This window comes from Triticum dicoccoides, chromosome 5B (genome assembly GCF_002162155.2).
Source record: "Triticum dicoccoides isolate Atlit2015 ecotype Zavitan chromosome 5B, WEW_v2.0, whole genome shotgun sequence".
Lineage (NCBI taxonomy): Eukaryota > Viridiplantae > Streptophyta > Magnoliopsida > Poales > Poaceae > Triticum > Triticum dicoccoides.
Window position 1 is genome coordinate 544,895,917 of NC_041389.1, and position 17,795 is coordinate 544,913,711.

At 41.9% G+C, this 17,795-nt stretch overlaps 3 protein-coding genes across 5 annotated transcripts; 1 reads left to right on the forward strand and 2 right to left on the reverse strand.

The window, feature by feature from the left end:
* The first annotated feature begins 6,091 nt into the window (after positions 1 to 6,091).
* Positions 6,092 to 6,598, forward strand: LOC119311475 (histone H4). Its single transcript, XM_037587105.1, has one exon. It carries the CDS (start codon positions 6,164 to 6,166, stop codon positions 6,473 to 6,475), a length of 312 nt encoding a protein of 103 aa, XP_037443002.1. The 5' UTR covers positions 6,092 to 6,163; the 3' UTR covers positions 6,476 to 6,598.
* Positions 6,599 to 7,826: 1,228 nt separating this feature from the next.
* LOC119311477 (probable flavin-containing monooxygenase 1) lies at positions 7,827 to 11,211 on the reverse strand. 2 transcript variants are annotated; one of them, XM_037587109.1, is made up of 5 exons: positions 10,214 to 11,211; positions 9,553 to 9,775; positions 9,297 to 9,472; positions 8,826 to 9,184; positions 7,827 to 8,373 (listed from the first exon to the last, which is right to left on the reverse strand). In XM_037587109.1, the coding sequence occupies exons 1-5, from the start codon at positions 10,661 to 10,663 to the stop codon at positions 8,028 to 8,030; spliced, it is 1,554 nt and encodes a 517-aa protein (XP_037443006.1). In that variant the 5' UTR covers positions 10,664 to 11,211; the 3' UTR covers positions 7,827 to 8,027. The 2 variants fall into 2 exon arrangements, with proteins under 2 accessions (XP_037443006.1, XP_037443005.1); XM_037587108.1 differs by having other exon boundaries at positions 9,553 to 9,784; positions 10,214 to 11,207.
* Positions 11,212 to 12,509: 1,298 nt separating this feature from the next.
* Positions 12,510 to 15,523, reverse strand: LOC119311476 (probable flavin-containing monooxygenase 1). 2 transcript variants are annotated; one of them, XM_037587106.1, is made up of 5 exons: positions 15,027 to 15,523; positions 14,349 to 14,580; positions 14,089 to 14,264; positions 13,607 to 13,971; positions 12,510 to 13,133 (listed from the first exon to the last, which is right to left on the reverse strand). In XM_037587106.1, exons 1-5 carry the CDS (start codon positions 15,471 to 15,473, stop codon positions 12,788 to 12,790), a joined length of 1,566 nt encoding a protein of 521 aa, XP_037443003.1. In that variant the 5' UTR covers positions 15,474 to 15,523; the 3' UTR covers positions 12,510 to 12,787. The 2 variants fall into 2 exon arrangements, with proteins under 2 accessions (XP_037443003.1, XP_037443004.1); XM_037587107.1 differs by having other exon boundaries at positions 13,613 to 13,971; positions 15,027 to 15,522.
* Positions 15,524 to 17,795: the final 2,272 nt, after the last annotated feature.

Below are 17,795 nucleotides of genomic sequence, written 5' to 3' on the forward strand. Positions count from 1 at the left end.
CGGACAAGGGATAGGGCTAAAACAATGTATTACCCATGTACTTGTAACACGTCAATTACCACCTCCTCGTCGATGCCACCATAGAAACAAACCTAAGAAAATAACAAAACAGACGAGCCCCAATCCTCTTGTCGCCGACGAGGTTGTCCGATGAGGAAGAAAGGGAGACCATGGTGGCGGCGCGGAGAAAACCCATGGTGGTAGCAAGAGCTGGGAACAATAGCCTGGTCTAGTTGGCCCAACTAATACAAAGATCAAAGAAGAAATACGAGGCTATATGTAATCATGCATAAAAGAGATCAAAGAACTCAAATAACTTTCATGAATATAGATCTGATCATAAACTTAAACTTCACCGGATCCCAACAAACACACCGCAATAAGTCATTACATCAAATATATCTCCAAGAGACCATTGTATTAGAATCAAGAGAGAGAGAAAGCCATCTAGCTACTTCCTATGGCCCCGTAGGTCTATGGTGGACTATTCACGCATCATCGCAGAGGCACCAGTGAGGATGATGAACCCCTCTGTGATGGTGTAGATTGGATCTCGTGGTTCTGGAACTTGCGGCGGCTGGAATTGTGTTTCGACGTCTCTCCTAGGGTTTCTGGAATATTTGGGAATTTATAGGGCGAAGAGGTGGTGCATGAAGTCTCCGTGGGGACCAAAACCCCCTGGGCACGCCCTGGTGGGTTGTGCCCCTCAAGGGCCTCCCATCTGGTTCTTTCTTGGCCCCCAAGGTGTCTTCTGGTCCCAAAAAAACTCCAAAAAGTTTCGTGGCATTTGGACTCTGTTTTGGTAGTGATATTATGCGAAGTAAAAAACAAGCAAAAAACAGCAACTAGCACTGGGCACTATGTCAATAGATAGTCCAAAAAATGATATAAAATTGCTATAAAAGGATTGTTAAACATCCAAGAAAGATAATATAACAACATGGAACAATAAAAAATTATAGATACGTTGGAGACGTATCAGCACCCACAAGCTTAATTCCTGCTCGTCCTCTAGTATGTAAATGATAAAAACAGATTTTTTTGATGTGAAATGCTTCCTAACATGTTCATCACATATTCTTTTTCTTTCGTAGCATGGACATTTGGACCTTTAGATGGTTCAAAGCAATAGTCTATAATTGACATGAAGACTTCAATACTCAAGCATATCAACAAGCAACCATGTCTTTCAAAATATCAACACTAAAGAAAGCTATCCCTCAATCATTGATCCATTCACAAAGCACACTCAAATATTAGCTACATTCAATGCTCAAGACGATCATAGTGCCCCTTAGTTGGTGCTTTATAAGAAAAGATGGAGACTCAAATAAAAATAAAAATTGCATAAAGTAAATAGATAGGCCCTTCACAGAGGGAAGTAGGGATTTGTAGAGGTGCCAGAGCTCAAAGCAAAAAAAAAGAGAGATAAAAATATTTTAAGAGGCATGCTTTTCCTGTCAACTAAAAGGACCGAGTAGTTCCCAATACTTTCCATGCTAGATATATCATAGGCGGTTCCCAAACAAAAAATAAAGTTTATTCCTTTTTTCACCATTCTTTTGTTGGGAAATGTTGCATGAAAAATAAAAAAAATTCTACGCACACGCAAAATCTAACCATGGAGATACATAGCTACAAGAGGGGAGAGTGTGTCTACGTACCCTCGTAGACTGTTAAGCGGAAGCATTTATCAACGCGGTTGATGTAGTCGTACACCTTCACGATCCTTCCGATCAAGTACCGAACGCACGATACCTCCGCGTTCAGCACACGTTCAGCTCGATGACGTCATCGCCTTCTTGATCCAGCAAGACGGGTGAAGTAGTAGATGAGTTCCATCAGTTTGAGTTCTCCATGAGGATTCATGGAAGTGAAAAGTAAGGAGCTTATTACTTTTGGTTGCTTGGTACCCTAGAGCTTGTTCCTCTTGGGTGCTTGGGCGCCCTAGGCGATTGGTGTTGTCGTGAAGCTCAATCATTATGGTGTAAATTGTTGGACATGCTTCGGAAGCCACCAATTAAATTGTGAAGATTGCCCCAAACAATTTATACAGGATCGATGACCGCCCACAAGGGTCTTCAATTATATGGGTTCGGTGACCCCCCTCAAGGGCCGATTAGTGCAGTCGTGGCACATTGCATCATGAGGGCGTGAGGAGAATATGGTGAGTCATTGTGGCGCTTGGGGAGCATTGCGCCTCCACATCTCTCTAACAGAGATTAGCATACACCATTGTCTCCGTGTGCCTCAGTTATATCTTATGTGATCCTTTTACTTATGCACTTACTTTATGATTGCCTTCGTGCTTCACATTATATATCTTGCTATCATATAGTTGTATATCTTATTTAGCATAAGTTGTTGGTGCACATAGTTGAGCCTAGTATACTTCGGTTTTGTGCTTGATAAATTAAACACTAGTCTGGTTTCATATTTGTTCAAGACTAAAACGTAATTGTTTTAAAACGCCTATTCACCACTCTCTAGACGACACCCATGTCCTTTCAACCCCCATCAAAATTGTCGCATCAGACGTGTGAGATCATCACACACAGAAACATGCAGTCTGAAAGCACTCATAACATAGGTGTGTATAGTCTTGGCTAATGATTTAATTAAGACATCCTTGTTGTCAGTAGACATAAATTGTTTGCTCTAGTCCACTAACCTTTACAAGATTAGCTCGGAGAGTCTTAAAGCTTTCCATATGCATACACCCTTTTGGCACAGGTGAACCTAAATATCTAGGCCAGCAAATTTCTTTAATAATATCAAGGATCCTTTTAACCTCCACAGACACGACCTCCGAGCAATTTTTAGAAAAAATGATGAATCCTTTGAGGGGTTAATAAATTGACCCGTCATCGCGGTGCTAGTGTTCAACAAACCTTTAACCATTGTAGCTTGTAGCTCAGAGATCCAAAAAACAACAATGAGTCATCCGCAAATAACATATGTGGAATAGTTGAAGCTCTTCTACGAATTTTAACCCCTTTCAAAACCCTCCTGCTCCAGCGTTGTTCAACAAAGTAGTCAAGGGCCAACAATAAAAAGGAATGAAAAGGGGCAGTGGCGGTGTTAGGAATTTAGTTCTGGGTAGTCAACTGAATCTTGTGTAGTGAGGAGTATGTATTTGTAGTATTTTCATGATGTCTGTTTGTTGTAGGATGGTTTTTGCAAAGAGTTGCGTAGTCAATGGACTATACAGCTCGTGTGTGTTTTCTTTTTTATGCTACACCATTGAAAAAGAGGACAAATGAGTCACCTTGACGTAGACCATGTGAGGGATCAAAGGACTCCAACAATTTCTCATTAAACTTCACATAATATTTCGCCGAAGACATGCCATAACACGAGCAATCTAGTGCTGGGAGAAGCACCACTCAAGCCTGTAAGCGTAAGATGCATGTGAGTTACCTTTCAAAGACTCGATGTAATCAATGTATTTGAATGCGATTATAGAGAATGAAAGTGCTTTGGTTTTTCGACACAAGATCGTGTTAGTTTTGTATAGGTTTTAGTTGAACGGACATTATTGTCTGTTTTATGTTAATTATGTCCGAACTCAAATGAATAACGTCGTGTTTGCAAAAATTCTGTCCGAATGTGTTTGTATTGCGAGTGAACGTTTATGGCTAGCGTTGAAAGATGGACTCCCGTTATCGTTGTTCGCGGACATGACAAATACTTTGTCCTTTTTAGGGGATAGTGTCGAAGATGATTTTTTTAAAGAACATGAAACTTTATTCATTTGCAATAACAAGTACATCGTTTATGAGGAAGGGTACAATTTCGCTCAAGGGCTCCTCAAACCAGTTCAAAGATGAAGAAGTCTAGCTAACTTAGCAAGTTCATGTGCGACCATATTTGCTTCTCTATTACAATGCTCAAATTTAGTAATGGGAAAGTCACATGCTAAAAAATAACAATCGTCAAACACTGTCGCCGCTGTACTAGATGACCGTCCTCCATTGTTCATGGTTTCGATGACCTCCATGTTATCTGAGTTAATAACTAAGCGGTTGCAACCCGCCCTTTGAGCAATAGATAGACCATATCTAAGCGCCATAGCTTCAGCCGTCAGAACGTCCGTGCACCAACCAATTCTCCAATTCCCCCCTGCAATGAATTTTCCTTTATCATCTCTCGGAACTGCACCAACCGTGCACCTGAGCCGGTCATGATCAACATTAAGTTTTACAAACCCCCTTGGAGGTTGGACCCAACCCCCTCTTTTCATCGTAGCCTTCGATGATATAGCCAAAACATAGTTTAACGCAATTGCACGAATTCCCATGGTGATCTGGTTAGCATATTGGGTTTTCTCTTTATGGACCAGTTTTCGCCTCTCCCACCATAAATACCAAGTTGAAATTGCAATTAATTCGCGGACATTCCGAATACCCAAGATCGTAAGCTCCCGTTCAGGCATAGAAAGCAAAAATTCAAGCACCGCCTCACCAGCATAATCAATTTCACACGCTCTTTTAATGACCTGATCTAGACCCAGTTTTTTCCAAACCTCCATTGCTTTCTGACGCTGAAATAATATATGCTTTGTATCCTCTAATCCAAAGGAACATGCCGGACAATTGGGGGTAACCTTTATATGTCTATTCGCCAAATTAACTCTACACGGGAGGGTGCCATGTAGTGTGCGCCAAATGAAAATTTTAACCTTCGATAGACAAGATAATTTCCAAATCTCACTCCAAATGGGATTGATAGTCATATATCCCATATCATCGGTTCTTCTTAATTTTTCCCCGTGTTGGTGTTCCCATTGCACTGCATAGGCTGATCGAACAGAAAAAGTTCCATTCTTTGAATAGCTTCAAGCGACAAAATCCGATATATCATGTTGTGATAAAGGAATTGCAAGGATCCTTTGTGTATCAACTGGCCAGAACATTCGTGTAACCAGATTTTCGTCCCAATTACTAGTAACAGGATCAATTAAATCAGATACCCTTGAGATCAAGTTACTCCCTCTTGGTGTGATTACTTTTCTATTCACACAACTAGGAAACCAAGCATCTTCCCAAATATCAATGTTGTGACCATTTCCAACACGCCAAATATAACCAAGATTTAGACAATTAGCCCCTGCCATAATACTTTGCCAAGTAAAAGAAGAACCTTTTTTAGCTTTGTATTTAATAAATCATCGTTTGGGAAATATTTAGCTCTCAACACAGTCGCACATAAGGAATCTGGATTCTTAATAATACGCCACGCTTGTTTTGCCAGCATTGCTAGGTTGAAACAATGAATATCCCGGAATCCCATGCCCCCTTGATTTTTTGGTACACACATTTTTCACCAAGCCATCCAATGCATCCGCTTCTGATTATCCTTGTCCCCCGCCAAAAATGAGATATCGCATCAGTAATTTCCTTACAATTTTTTTTAGGAATTTCAAAGACGGACATCGCATAGGGATAGCTTGTATAGCAGATTTCAGGAGGATTTCCTTCCCTCCGCGGATAAAAGTTTTTCTTTTCATCCACTTATCTTCATGATGACACGGTCAATCAGATACTGAAAACAATCAGATTTATCCATACCCACATTAGCCGGTAACCCCAGATATTTACCATTGAGAGCTTCAGTCATGATATTGAGTGTTGTACATAGTTGCTCCTTGATTTTCACTTTTGTATTGGGGCTGAAAAATATACTTGCGCGAAAGAAACACACGTATATCAATTGATCGTAGAAAACACAGAAATACGCTTTCTAGGTTGTCCTAGCAAGAACACGGGTTTACGCCTTCGAACCAGAAATCCGTCCGAATTTCGCGGCAGCGAGCGACGCGCCCCGTGCAAAAAAATCCATCAAAAAACTGTGGGGCCCACCCGCCAGAGACCCACCGATGCGCAGACGCTCCTCGCATTCCCGCACCCCGCTTCCTCAGAAAAGAAACACACCTCCGCCGCCACGTCACCGATCCGCGGCACCCCTCCACCTCGCTCCCCTCCATCGATCCCCCATCCGACGGATCGCACCCCGCATCACGCGGATCGCGGCCGCTCCCTGGCCACAAAGCCAGCAGCTATAAATTCGCCTCGCCCCAGAAGCCTGCTCCATCCACCTTATCGCTCTACACCTCACAAAGACAGGTCAACCTCACCGAGGAGAAGAAGGGAGAAGCGAGAAGATGTCGGGCCGCGGCAAGGGAGGAAAGGGGCTCGGCAAGGGCGGCGCCAAGCGCCACCGGAAGGTCCTCCGCGACAACATCCAGGGCATCACCAAGCCGGCGATCCGTCGTCTGGCTCGCAGGGGCGGCGTGAAGCGCATCTCGGGGCTCATCTACGAGGAGACCCGCGGCGTGCTCAAGATCTTCCTCGAGAACGTCATCCGCGACGCCGTCACCTACACGGAGCACGCCCGCCGCAAGACCGTCACCGCCATGGACGTCGTCTACGCCCTCAAGCGCCAGGGACGCACCCTCTACGGATTCGGCGGCTAGGCCTCCGCCAGATTAGAGTGTCTAGGGTTCGTGGTCGTTGATGTAATCGCAGTATCTCGCTGTTGTTTGCTATCTTCTGTAGAATCGAATGGAATGGAAATTGGAGTAGTTTGTCTTTGAATCTTTGCAGTCTGTTGATTCATGATAAAATCGTTTGATTGCGTTACTTGATTCCCCATTCTGTGCCTCTTATCCTTTCACCCCAAAATCTGTTGTAGCCGCTTCTGTGTGTACGCTTTCCATTTTCCAAATCCGTCGAGTGATAAACTTCGGGCGTCGACATTGGCGAATCTGCGTTGCAGGTACGTGCTACCCAAACATTTGTTCCCTTCAGCAATTTTGTCGAGCACCTGACGTGCACCATTCCTCGTTTATTCGCAAGCCTTATATTTCTGGAACAGATTTGGGGGCGAGCTCGCGGCTGACCGCAGCGTACGAGGCGGACAGGGGTGAGAAACATTTGTCAATTTCGTACGAAGCTTTGGAATGCGTCCATGGCCATGGGCGGCCATGGAGTCGGGGTCGCGTGCGTGCCCACCTCTGCCTCCAACCTGCTTCGCTGCTCCTGCGATCTCACGGTATGGTATCGATGTGCTTCGCTGACTCTTGTGTTTTTTTGGACTGAAATTACTCATGATCACCTACTGCTTCCGTGGCCTAACTTCATTAGGATGTGCTCTTCCAATAAAATCGAGTTTCAAATCAGATATGTGCTGCCCATTTGAGGCTGTGACTCCTGGGGGTTGATAACAGCTTTGTGGAATCCGTTGCAATTAGGACTCCTGCGGCCAGAGTAGCTGACCCTGATCATTTGAATTGTGATGGCTCATGGGAGACAGCCGATTCATTTGGCTGAAATTATATTTTGACTTACCTGATCCAACTTCTGGAATGGCAATAAACAGCGCGCCCCCACCGACAGATCAGATTAGAAACTAGGATTCATGGTTCGGCAGTCAGGCAGTCTCTTGCTGCTGGTTGCTCTGGTCTGTGCTTCATATTAGGTGTATGAGGAATTGGCTACTGCTTGTTCGCTGGAACCGATTGGGTAGCTCCTAGTCTACATCTGTGTACATTTGTTCAGTGGAGTAAATCTCAGTTGTTTACCTTGAAAATCTCTTGGTGCTCCTAGTCTACATTTGTGTGTTCTTCCTTCTGCTCCCCAATTTATTGTTCTGTGTGATAAACTAAGCAGTTACTCCACTTGTGGTTGAAAACTGTTGCTCCCAAATTTGAACTAAAACCACGACACATATTTTGGAACGGAGGGAGTATTTCTTAACAAAGTAAATTGTGTAATCTTTGGCTCATAATGGAACGAAACGCAAAGGTCCTTTGCGTTTTCTCGAAAAAAATGAAGCGTAAAGCATCTTAGGAGATGCTCTAATTAAAATGTACTGCAGAAAACTGTAGAGTTATTTCCTGTAGTAAAGCGAACAACAATCTTGCTAAACAAAGACTTGCTGAAATAATCTATGAAACCCTTAAGGCAGCAGCTCTTGTCTCTTATTCTTTTGCTATGAGTACACTAGTGACAGATATGCTATTGTCTTCAGCAAAGGCCTGCATAATCAGCAGGTCCATATGGCTGGAACCATTCAGCAAGGAATCCTTTCTTTCTTCTAGGGTTGCATCCGATGTCTTGGCACAACAAATCATTAAACCAAATATTCACTGTGCTTATGCAAGATCGTCGAAAATACTTTCCATTGTAAAGATTCTTGTACTTTGTCCACTCTGCTACACTCTCTTCCATGCGTCTTACGCTTGGCATTTGGAAGCCACCAGCCATGAAATGGATTACCCAATTAGCCACCCTCTCTGAGACATATATGTCGGTAAGGCTCTCAGAATATCCAACTATTGCCAACTGAGGGATTCGAGGATGGATGCATTCTCTGTTAATTAATTCAATCCATTTAATAAATGAGATTAGTATGCATAACACAAAGTAAACATGCAAATGTTACTTCCACCTAAATTAATAGTTTGATTTTATTAAGCTTGTTATTTTTATTGAGCCAAAGCAAGAGATAGAAAAGCAGATAACAACTTGAAAAGTGGGCGCATCCTTTGATATATATTACTTTGCTAAGATCTTGCAATAGTGCACTGTGCATTATGTATATAATTTTGTACTGAATGATTTTTGCTTTGACTGTAGACTCCATTTTGGGAACTCGCAATGTGATATCTTACTTCCTAACCTCATTATCAGCTTACCTTTTCCCTTACCTTTCCGTGTTACAATTGTTTAGCGCAGTGCAGTTCTTTAGGAAAAAAATGTTCTCCCTAGTGTATTGTTTATTGTCCCCAAATATGCCAACCCAAAAAATTGCCCAACCTGTACCTGTATAGTGGAACTGATGTATCTGATGATCCTGCCACTATATTTCTGCACCAGTTTGCTGTGAAGATGTCCCTAAGCTTCTGGTCTCCTCTGAATCCTGTTGCTAGAATTATAATATCACTCTTTATGCTTTCTTCTCCATCCTCCAGGTTGATCCCATCACTGCAGAAGCTGAACCTCTTTGAGTTCTTAAGAACAATGCTGCCATCATCAACCCTGTCATAAAACCCTTTTGGCAGCATTGCAATCAAGCAAGAAGACATAGCAAAGGAGAAGCTGTAGTCAGGTACCATCCCATGTTTTTGTAAAGGAATCCTTTGCTTGAGGTAGGTTTCAATTACTTTTGTAATTGCCCATCTCTGAAAACAACAGGAGTATTGTGGATTCATGAGCTTTCTATGCACACATATGAAAATAAATTGACTGTTGACTGCTTTCAAAACTCTAGTCAAGAAGAAAATAACTGTTTACCAAGGGAGAGAGTGCACTAGCCAACATATAGTGGAGAAATCCTTCACCGGGTTTATGAACTAATAGTTGCGAGATGCGGTTAAGATAGAAGTAATTAAGGTTAACTCCCCACATACTAAATTTGTCAACCCGCCAGTGTTTTGTTCTATATATCATGGTGCACGGCTGAGCTGCACCTGCATTGGGGCAGAAGTGTCAGACACATATTCTGAATGATTATTGCTAGTTAGTGCGGTCTTAGTTCTCTTGCACTCACCATTCACTTTGGCAACCTCTGCAGCAATGTCAAATGCTGATTTTCCGGACCCAATTATTGTCACACTCTTCCCTTTAACAAATTCATCCGCATTATCCATGTAAGAGTAGTCCATAGAGTGCAATATTTTCCCCTTGAAGAACTCAGGCCCTTTGTTCACTGGAAATTCTGGGATATTTGGGGTTCCACTATGCCTTCCGATGCACAGTATGAGAAAATCCACCTGAAAAACCTGCAACATGATGTTACTTATACATAGTTACAGTCTGCATGGCCTACAGAGTGATTCCAGGCATGTGCAAATGCATCATATTGTTCAAGCAGACTGTCCTAGTTCAGATTTTCCTAGCTCAGGATGTTGTTCCTTTATTTCCAATGAATGAAAAATATCTGTACCATTCGACAAAAAGCATTTTAATTGTCATATGGTTCTGTGATTGTCCTTTCTTAGCAGTTACTATGCACATGCGTGAAGTCAATGCATAGGACTCATCTATACCAAATAGTTATTTACTACCACTGCACACCATAGTGAAAACAAAATTGAATCACAATACCCCATTTAGATGCAACCTGCACCTGGGCTCTATGTTTGTGCATGTATAGGCATGTATATTTTGAAGCTCGAACCAAGACAGATATCCCAAGGAATTGCAAATACCTCAACGGTACCAATTTTCAGGTCCTTCACTTTAAGGCTCCACCCTCCATCTTTCCCAGCTCTGAACGCCTTCCCATCGTCACCAGACCAATGCTTCCACTCCATAATCTCTTCCTTGGTTGCACCAAAGTATTCAACTCCAAGCACCTGACTACTGAACTTGATACACTTGAGGAGGTCAAACTCGCACGCGTACGAACTGAGGTATTCCATGACTTCACGGTGGCCTGGGTACGTCGCCGTCACGCCGGCCGGCCATGCCAAGTCCGAGAACCGGAACGATGTCGTCGGCGCCTGAAGCCTTGTTGACTGCAAGGTATGCGCCCACACTCCACCGATGGTGTCATCGGCTTCGAATACCACCGGGCTGAACCCCTTGTCGAGTGCGTGCTTGCAGGCTGCTAGGCCGCTCACACCAGCACCAACAATGCCCACCCTCTTCCTGTCCATTTATGCTGCTCCTATTCAGAGTTCTTGGAAGGAAGGAGAACCTGAGGATGAAGGTGAGAGGGTGTCTATTATGTAAACCAGGGGTGCTGGATGAGGCTGAACTGCTGAACCACTACTTGCCTGATATCTTCCATTGTTTTCTTCGTCTATTTCTGTCATCCTCTGTCCCCATGTGCTATTTTATCTTCTGTCAGCTATTTTTTTGTTTTCAGCTATACGTGTACAGACGGCTAGCTGATGGGTGAGTTTTAAAATGATTGCTAATTTATATCGACAAACTATCTCGTGTTGCATGTTGAGGTGATGCTGCATACCTTATGGCCAGGTGGCATCAGGATGACCTCAGTAATAAACCTGAAGGAAGTCACTTACAGCCGTAAGTATGAGTCACGAAAGAACTGCTCACCCAGAGTGGAAGCTTTTAGTTGCCCAGCTGCGATGGTTCGATATGCACTGTTTGTGAATTTGACAACACTTCCGTGACATGCGGGTTTGGTTTCAGAGGTGAGCATCATGTAGCTGGGCAGCTAATAGTTTTTGGGTAGTCATTTGGACCCATTGCCATTTTTATAGACGATTATTATATTCCTGAGTCCTGACAAAAAAAAGATCATTATATTCGGTGGTGGTGGTTACACTTGGTCGAAGGAGGGAATCCCTTGAAAGAGACAATCTATATGTCACAGTAGAGTAGCTGAAGTTCTGGGTTTCTGGGTCCAAAGTGCGCACACTTATTGTTTTTCAGTCGTTAATTCTGAATAGTGTTGGAAATCAATTGACAAGTCCCTTCAGTTTTTAATTTGACTGTGTGTCTAGTTGCTGCGCTCATTTTTCATGAGGAAATTAAACATAAAGCATATTGTCATCTTCCTGAAACTGATGCAGGAGAATGGTTTACCGATTGAAAAGGTTCCTGGAAGAATGGTAGTAGTTCGAGTTCAATGCTGACTTGCTGCACCTATATTCAGGAACATGGCAGCAAATGTAGTTTCAACTGAAGAGCTCATTCTATGACATTCAGTTTGTACAATAGTCATCTGATAACAATGACCCTTGCAGCTGAAATGGTCGCACGGAACGACACACTAGATCACTGGCTATGGCTGTTCATGAAATCTGCCTGCAAGTATTGCTGGTGGTTGCATTGTTTTACTTCCGGATGCATTGGCAGTTTCTGCCCCAAGTGCCCAGGTGCTGCAACTTATTCAGTTACGTTTTTCAAATATAATTTGTGAACACTGTCAGATGCAAAACAATCATGGTTGCTTCGGACTTCACTATGTTTGATCTTTCTGGATGAGAACTATAACATGATCTTGTGCTGTTTGTAGTTTTGAACCAATCAATGCAAGACTTAAGTCATGCTAGTCCCTTCAGTTTATTGAATGGATTTACTTGATTCAGAGCGCTGATTGCAAGTTTTCGATGCTAAACCTGACTACGACGCACACAATGTACTAAAGGTAGTAAATTTTACTAATTATCTTGAGACTACTCTACATAGGTAGAAAGTAATATCTGCACGTTTCAAGCCAACTTCGCATGAACTTTGTTTCCAAGACATGTGTATTTGTTCTTGTAGCTTTAGGACATCTTCTGTTATATTTGTTATAGCATTGTTATAGCATGGTCAACAGTAATATCTTTACCTGTTTATGTGTTCTTGAAGTTTGTCAGTGCCAGGCAGCCAATCAATGCCCTTGCTTCGGACTCTATTTCGGTGTCTCGGACTTCTCATGCTTTGCTTTTTGCATGGGTTTATTAGTTTCTTTATGGGGACAGTATGAAAAAAAATCCTACTAGTGAATACACTACATATTATACAATAATAGGAACAAAATTACACTTCATAAAAGTCCAAAGGATTCAAAATCCAAAACAAACGAAATATTTTAAGAGCAATAATGCATCCAGAAAATTGTAGAAGTAATTTTCTGTAGTTATGGTAACACTAAAATTTCCAAGACAAACACTTCCTAAAATCATCTACAGAGCCCTGAAGGTAGCACTCTTGTCTCATCTTCTTTTCCTATTGAATACACTACTGAGAAAGGTGCTATTGTCTTCAGCAAATACTTGCATAATCAGCAGGTCCATATGGCTGAAAGTGAGGTGCTATTACCTTCAGCAAATACCTGCATAATCAGCAGGTCCATATGGCTGGAACCATTCAGCCAGGAATCCTTTCTTTCTTCTAGGGTTGCATCCGATGTCTTGGCACAACAAATCATTAAACCAAATATTCACGGTGCTTATGCAAGATCTGCGGAAATACTTTCCATTGTAAAGATCCTTGTACTTTGCCCACTCTGCTACATTCTCTTCCATGCATCTTACGCTTGGCAACTGGAAGCCGCCAGCTAGGAAATGGATTACCCAATTGGCCATCCTCTCCGAGGCATATATGTTTGTAAGGCTCTCAGAGTATCCGACTATTGCCAACTGAGGAATCCGAGGATGGATGCATTCTCTGTTAATTTGAAACATTTTAATAAATGAGGTCACTATACTCAACATAAGTAAACATTTTAAATTATTTCGACCTACCTTAATATTTTGATTTTATCAAGCTTATTATTCTTTTCAAACCAAAACATATGATGCCTACTATGCTGATAATGGTGTTACACAATTGATAGAGAAGTACTTAACAGCTTCTAAAGTGAGTGCATGCTGTTGTTATATACTCCCTCTGTCCTAAATCAAAGACACTTATTTTGGGACGGAGGGAGTGTTAGTTTGCTAAGATATTGCAGTACTGCAGAATGATATATTCTTGTATTGAATATAATTTCCACGAGTGTAGGTTCCATTTGGGGAACTCTGTGTGCGATTTCTTATGTCTTTGTTAAGTGGTGGTGCAGTTCCGAAGGGACAAAAATGTATTCTGTAGCACAGTATATATTGTCCTCCAAATATGCAACCAAAGAAAAGTTGTCCAACCTGTACCTATATAAAGGAACTGATGTATCTGATGATCCAACCACTATATTTCTACACCAGTTTGCTGTGAAGATGTCCCTAAGCTTCTGGTCTCCTCTGAATCCTGTTGCTAGAATTACAATATCACTCTTTATGCATTCATTTCCATCCTCCATGATAATCCCATTACTGCAGAAGCTGAACTTCTTGGATTTCTTAAGAATAATGCTGCCCTCATCAACCCTGTCATAAAACCCTTCTGGCAGCAATGCAATCAAGCAAGAAGACATGGCGAAGGAGTAGCTGTAGTCAGGTACCATCCCATGCTTTTCTAGAGGAATCCTTTGCTTGAAGTAGGTTTCAATTACTTTTGTAATTGCCCATCTCTGAAATAACAGGAGTTTTGTGGATTCATGAGCTTTCTATGCACGAATTGCTTATATGAAATAAATTGACCATTGACTGCGTTCAAAACTCTATTTAAGTTGGAAGTAATTATTTACCAAGGGAGAGAGTGCACAAGTCAATAAATAGTGCAGAAATCCTTCACCAGGTTTATGAACAAGTAGTTGCGAAATGCGGTTAAGATAGAAGTAACTAAGGTTAATTCCCCATATGCTGGATTTATCAACCAGCCAGTGCCTCGTTCTATATATCATGGTGCATGGCTGATCAGCACCTGCATTGGAATAGTTGTGTCAGGCACATATTCCTTTGAACAATTATTGCTAGTTGGTGAGGTCTTAGTTCTCTTGGGACTCACCATTCACCTTAGCAACCTCCGCAGCGATGTCAAATGCTGATTTTCCGGACCCAATTATTGTCACACTCTTCCCTTTAACAAATTCAGCCACATTATCCATGTAAGAGTAGTCTATAGAGTGCAATATTTTTCCCTTGAACAACTCGGGCCCTTTATTAGCTGGAAATTCCGGGATATTTGGGGTCCCACTATGCCTTCCGATGCACAGTATGAGAAAATCCACTTGAAAAATCTGTGACAGGAGATTGCTTATACATAGTTGTGCTATAGCCTACAGAGTGATTCCGTGTATATAAGGTAAAAATGCATTACATTATTCAAGCAGATTTATCTTATTTGAGATTTTTCTGGTCAGGTGATGTATTTATGGATTTTATGAATGAACAATATTTTTATACCCCTCTAAAGAGAGTATTTCTCGTTTGGTTTTGTGATTCTTCACTCTTATTATGCACTTACATGAAGTCGATGCATAGGACTCATCTGTGCCAACTGCCTAGCTATCTACTGCCAGTCTATATTTCTATACATCATATTGAAATAAAAATAGAATCAGAATACCCCATTTAGACGCAACCTGCAACCTGAGCTCTATGTGCGCATTAGCAAGCATGTAGATATTTGAACTCAGAGGCAGAGCAAGACAGGTATATGAGGGTCCCAAGGGATTGCATGTACCTCAACATTACCAATTTTCAGGTCCTTCACTGTGATGCTCCACCTTCCATCTTTCCCAGCTCCGAAGGCCGTCCCATTGCCAGACCAATGCTCCCACTCCATGATCTCTTCCTCAGTTGCACCAAGGTATTCAACTCCCAACACCTGACTGTTGAACTTGATACACTTGAGGAGGTCAAACTCGCACACGTATGACCTGATGTACTCCATGACTTCCCAGTGGCCTGGGTACGTCGCTGTCACGCTTGCAGGCCATGCCAGGTCTGAGAACCGGAATGATGTCGTAGGCGCCTGAAGCCTTGTCGACTCCAAGGTATGCGCCCACACTCCACCAATGGTGTCATCGGCCTCGAATACCACCGGGCTGAACCCCTTGTCTAGCGCGTGCTTGCAGGCTGCTAGGCCGCTCACACCAGCACCAACAATGCCCACCCTCTTCCTGTTCATTTTTACTGCTTTTCTTCAGAGTTCTGGCTAGGAAGGAGTTGAGGATGGAGAGGAAAGGGTGCCTATTATATAAATCTTGGGTTTGATTCTCTGGATGGGTTAGATCTTTTTAAAATCTCAGGATCTTTTGGGTGGCTGGATGAAGCCGAACTAACCACCACTTGCTTGGTATCTTTCGTTGTCTTCTTGGTTTATTCCTGTCACCCTCTGACCACATGTCCTGTTTTATTTTCTTCAGTTATCCTTTTTGTCTTCAGCGACACGCTGGGAGTATGGGATACGTGTGCAAGTAGCTGATGTATGAGTTTTTAGATGTTTGCTAATTTATAGACTCCTTTCAAATTTAAATCGACATCAACTGGCATGTAGAGTTAACTTTGGAAAACAACCTCATGTTGCACGTTGAGATGATATTTCATACCTTATAGTCAGGTGGCATCAGGATTGCTCCAGTAAGCCTAAAGAGAGTCACTTACAGGTTACAGCCATAAGTATGAGCACCTGATTTATTGACTCAATGGCATGCTGCCACATCAAACTGCCAACACAGCTTCTAGCCGCCCATTTTTGATGGTTCAATACGTATTGTTTGTGATTTTGATGACACTTCCATGGCAGGTGGGTTTGGTTTCAGAGGCGAGCATCATCTAGCTGGGCAGCTAATATTCTTAGTAATCATTTGGACCCATTTTTTATATATGATTATCATATCCGGTGGTATTCGAGGGGAATCCCTTGAAAGAGACAATTTATATGTCATAGTAGAGTACTTAGAGATCTAGGTTCATAGTGCAAACCGTTGTTGTTTCCCAATTGTTGATTGTTTAGTGTTGGCCTGTTGGGAATCAGTTGATAAGTCTGCTCAATTATTATTTTGAAGCATATGGGGAGTTCGTGAGAAAATTAACATGAAGCATATTGTCATCTTCTGAAACTGGTGCTGACAATGGTTTACCCATTGGAAGGAGTCCTCAGAGGACGGTAACAAGTATGAGTTCACAGCTATCTTTAGCACTTATATTTAGGAACAGAGCACCAAATCTTGTTTCAGTTGAAGAGCTTATTATTCTTGGAAGTTGTACATTTCTTGAATGGTATTTTTCTCTTCCATTCAAGAGCAACAATCGGCGTGACAGATCTCAGATGTCATGAACTGATTGAATTTCTGATATTACACAACCTTCTGTGTCTGAGATTACAACACCCACATCGTCTTTTTGCCGAGGCCACTTCAGATTGATATCCTTGTAATCTGATGGAAGATATGGCATCAACCAATGCAAATAACTCTTTCTTTCCTCTGGGTATCTTTTGTTGTTTTCTTGGTTTATTCCTGTCACCATCTGACCACATGTCCTGTTTTGTTTTCTGTCAATTATTATTGTTGTCTTCAGTGGCCCACTGGGATGAGTTGTAAAATGCTTGCTAAGCTATAGGTCTCTTTCAAATTTAAATCGACACCAATGTGCCATGCAGAGTTAGCTTTGGAAAATTATACCGTGTTGCACGCTGAGGTGATGATGCATACCTTACAGCCTACCAAATAGGTGGCATCAGGATTGTGCCTGTGAACCTAAAGCAAGTCACTTACAGGCATAAGTACGCGCAGCTAATATTTGGACGCAATGGCATGCTGCCACATAACAAAATTACTTTCAAATATGTATCCTTTGCAAAAATATATTGAGTAAAGAAGCTAGTTAGTTGCCAAAATTACTTTTGTTGTCCACTTGAAATGGTTCAATATGTATCCATTGCAAAACACGGCATTTTGATAACACTCCTATGACAAGTGAGTTCTATCTATTTTAGAAATGGGCATCATCCAGCTGGACCGCTAATATTTGTAGTTTTGCTTTGGACCCATTACTATTTTCTATATATGATTATCATATGAGGTAGTGGTGGACTGGTGGTCACCCATTGGCCCAAAGGGACAATTTTTTGGTCGCAGTTAGAATAGCTAAAGATCTGGGTTCATACTGGGGATGCATGTTCTTTTAGTTTTTATTTTGAATAGTCTTGGAAATTACTCCCTCCGTAAACTAATATAAGAGCGTTTAGAATACTAAAATAGTGATCTAAACGCTCTTATATTAGTTTACAGAGGGAGTAATTGACAAGTCTGGCTAATATGCTCATTACTCATGAGAAAATTAACACAAATCATATTGTCATGCTCCTGAAACTGATAGAGATTCCTCGAAGAGCGGTAGTAGTTCAAGTTCACTGCTGACTTTATGCACCTATATTTAGGAACAGGGCAACAAATGTAGTCAACTTAAGAGCTTATTCTGCAACATTCAGTTTGTAGAATAGTGA

Excerpts from the sequence above, each read along its gene's own strand:
- LOC119311477 (XM_037587108.1), bottom strand. The coding sequence starts at position 10,663 with ATGGACAGGAAGAGGGTGGGCATTGTTGGTGCTGGTGTGAGCGGCCTA. Across the intron at positions 9,785-10,213 it reads TGAAAATTGGTACCGTTGAG|GTTTTTCAGGTGGATTTTCT; the intron begins GTATTTGCAATT and ends ATCATGTTGCAG. Across the intron at positions 8,374-8,825 it reads ACATCAGTTCCACTATACAG|AGAATGCATCCATCCTCGAA; the intron begins GTACAGGTTGGG and ends ATTAATTAACAG.
- LOC119311475 (XM_037587105.1), top strand. The coding sequence starts at position 6,164 with ATGTCGGGCCGCGGCAAGGGAGGAAAGGGGCTCGGCAAGGGCGGCGCC.
- LOC119311476 (XM_037587106.1), bottom strand. The coding sequence starts at position 15,473 with ATGAACAGGAAGAGGGTGGGCATTGTTGGTGCTGGTGTGAGCGGCCTA. Across the intron at positions 14,581-15,026 it reads TGAAAATTGGTAATGTTGAG|ATTTTTCAAGTGGATTTTCT; the intron begins GTACATGCAATC and ends CTCCTGTCACAG. Across the intron at positions 13,972-14,088 it reads CTTGTGCACTCTCTCCCTTG|AGATGGGCAATTACAAAAGT; the intron begins GTAAATAATTAC and ends CTGTTATTTCAG.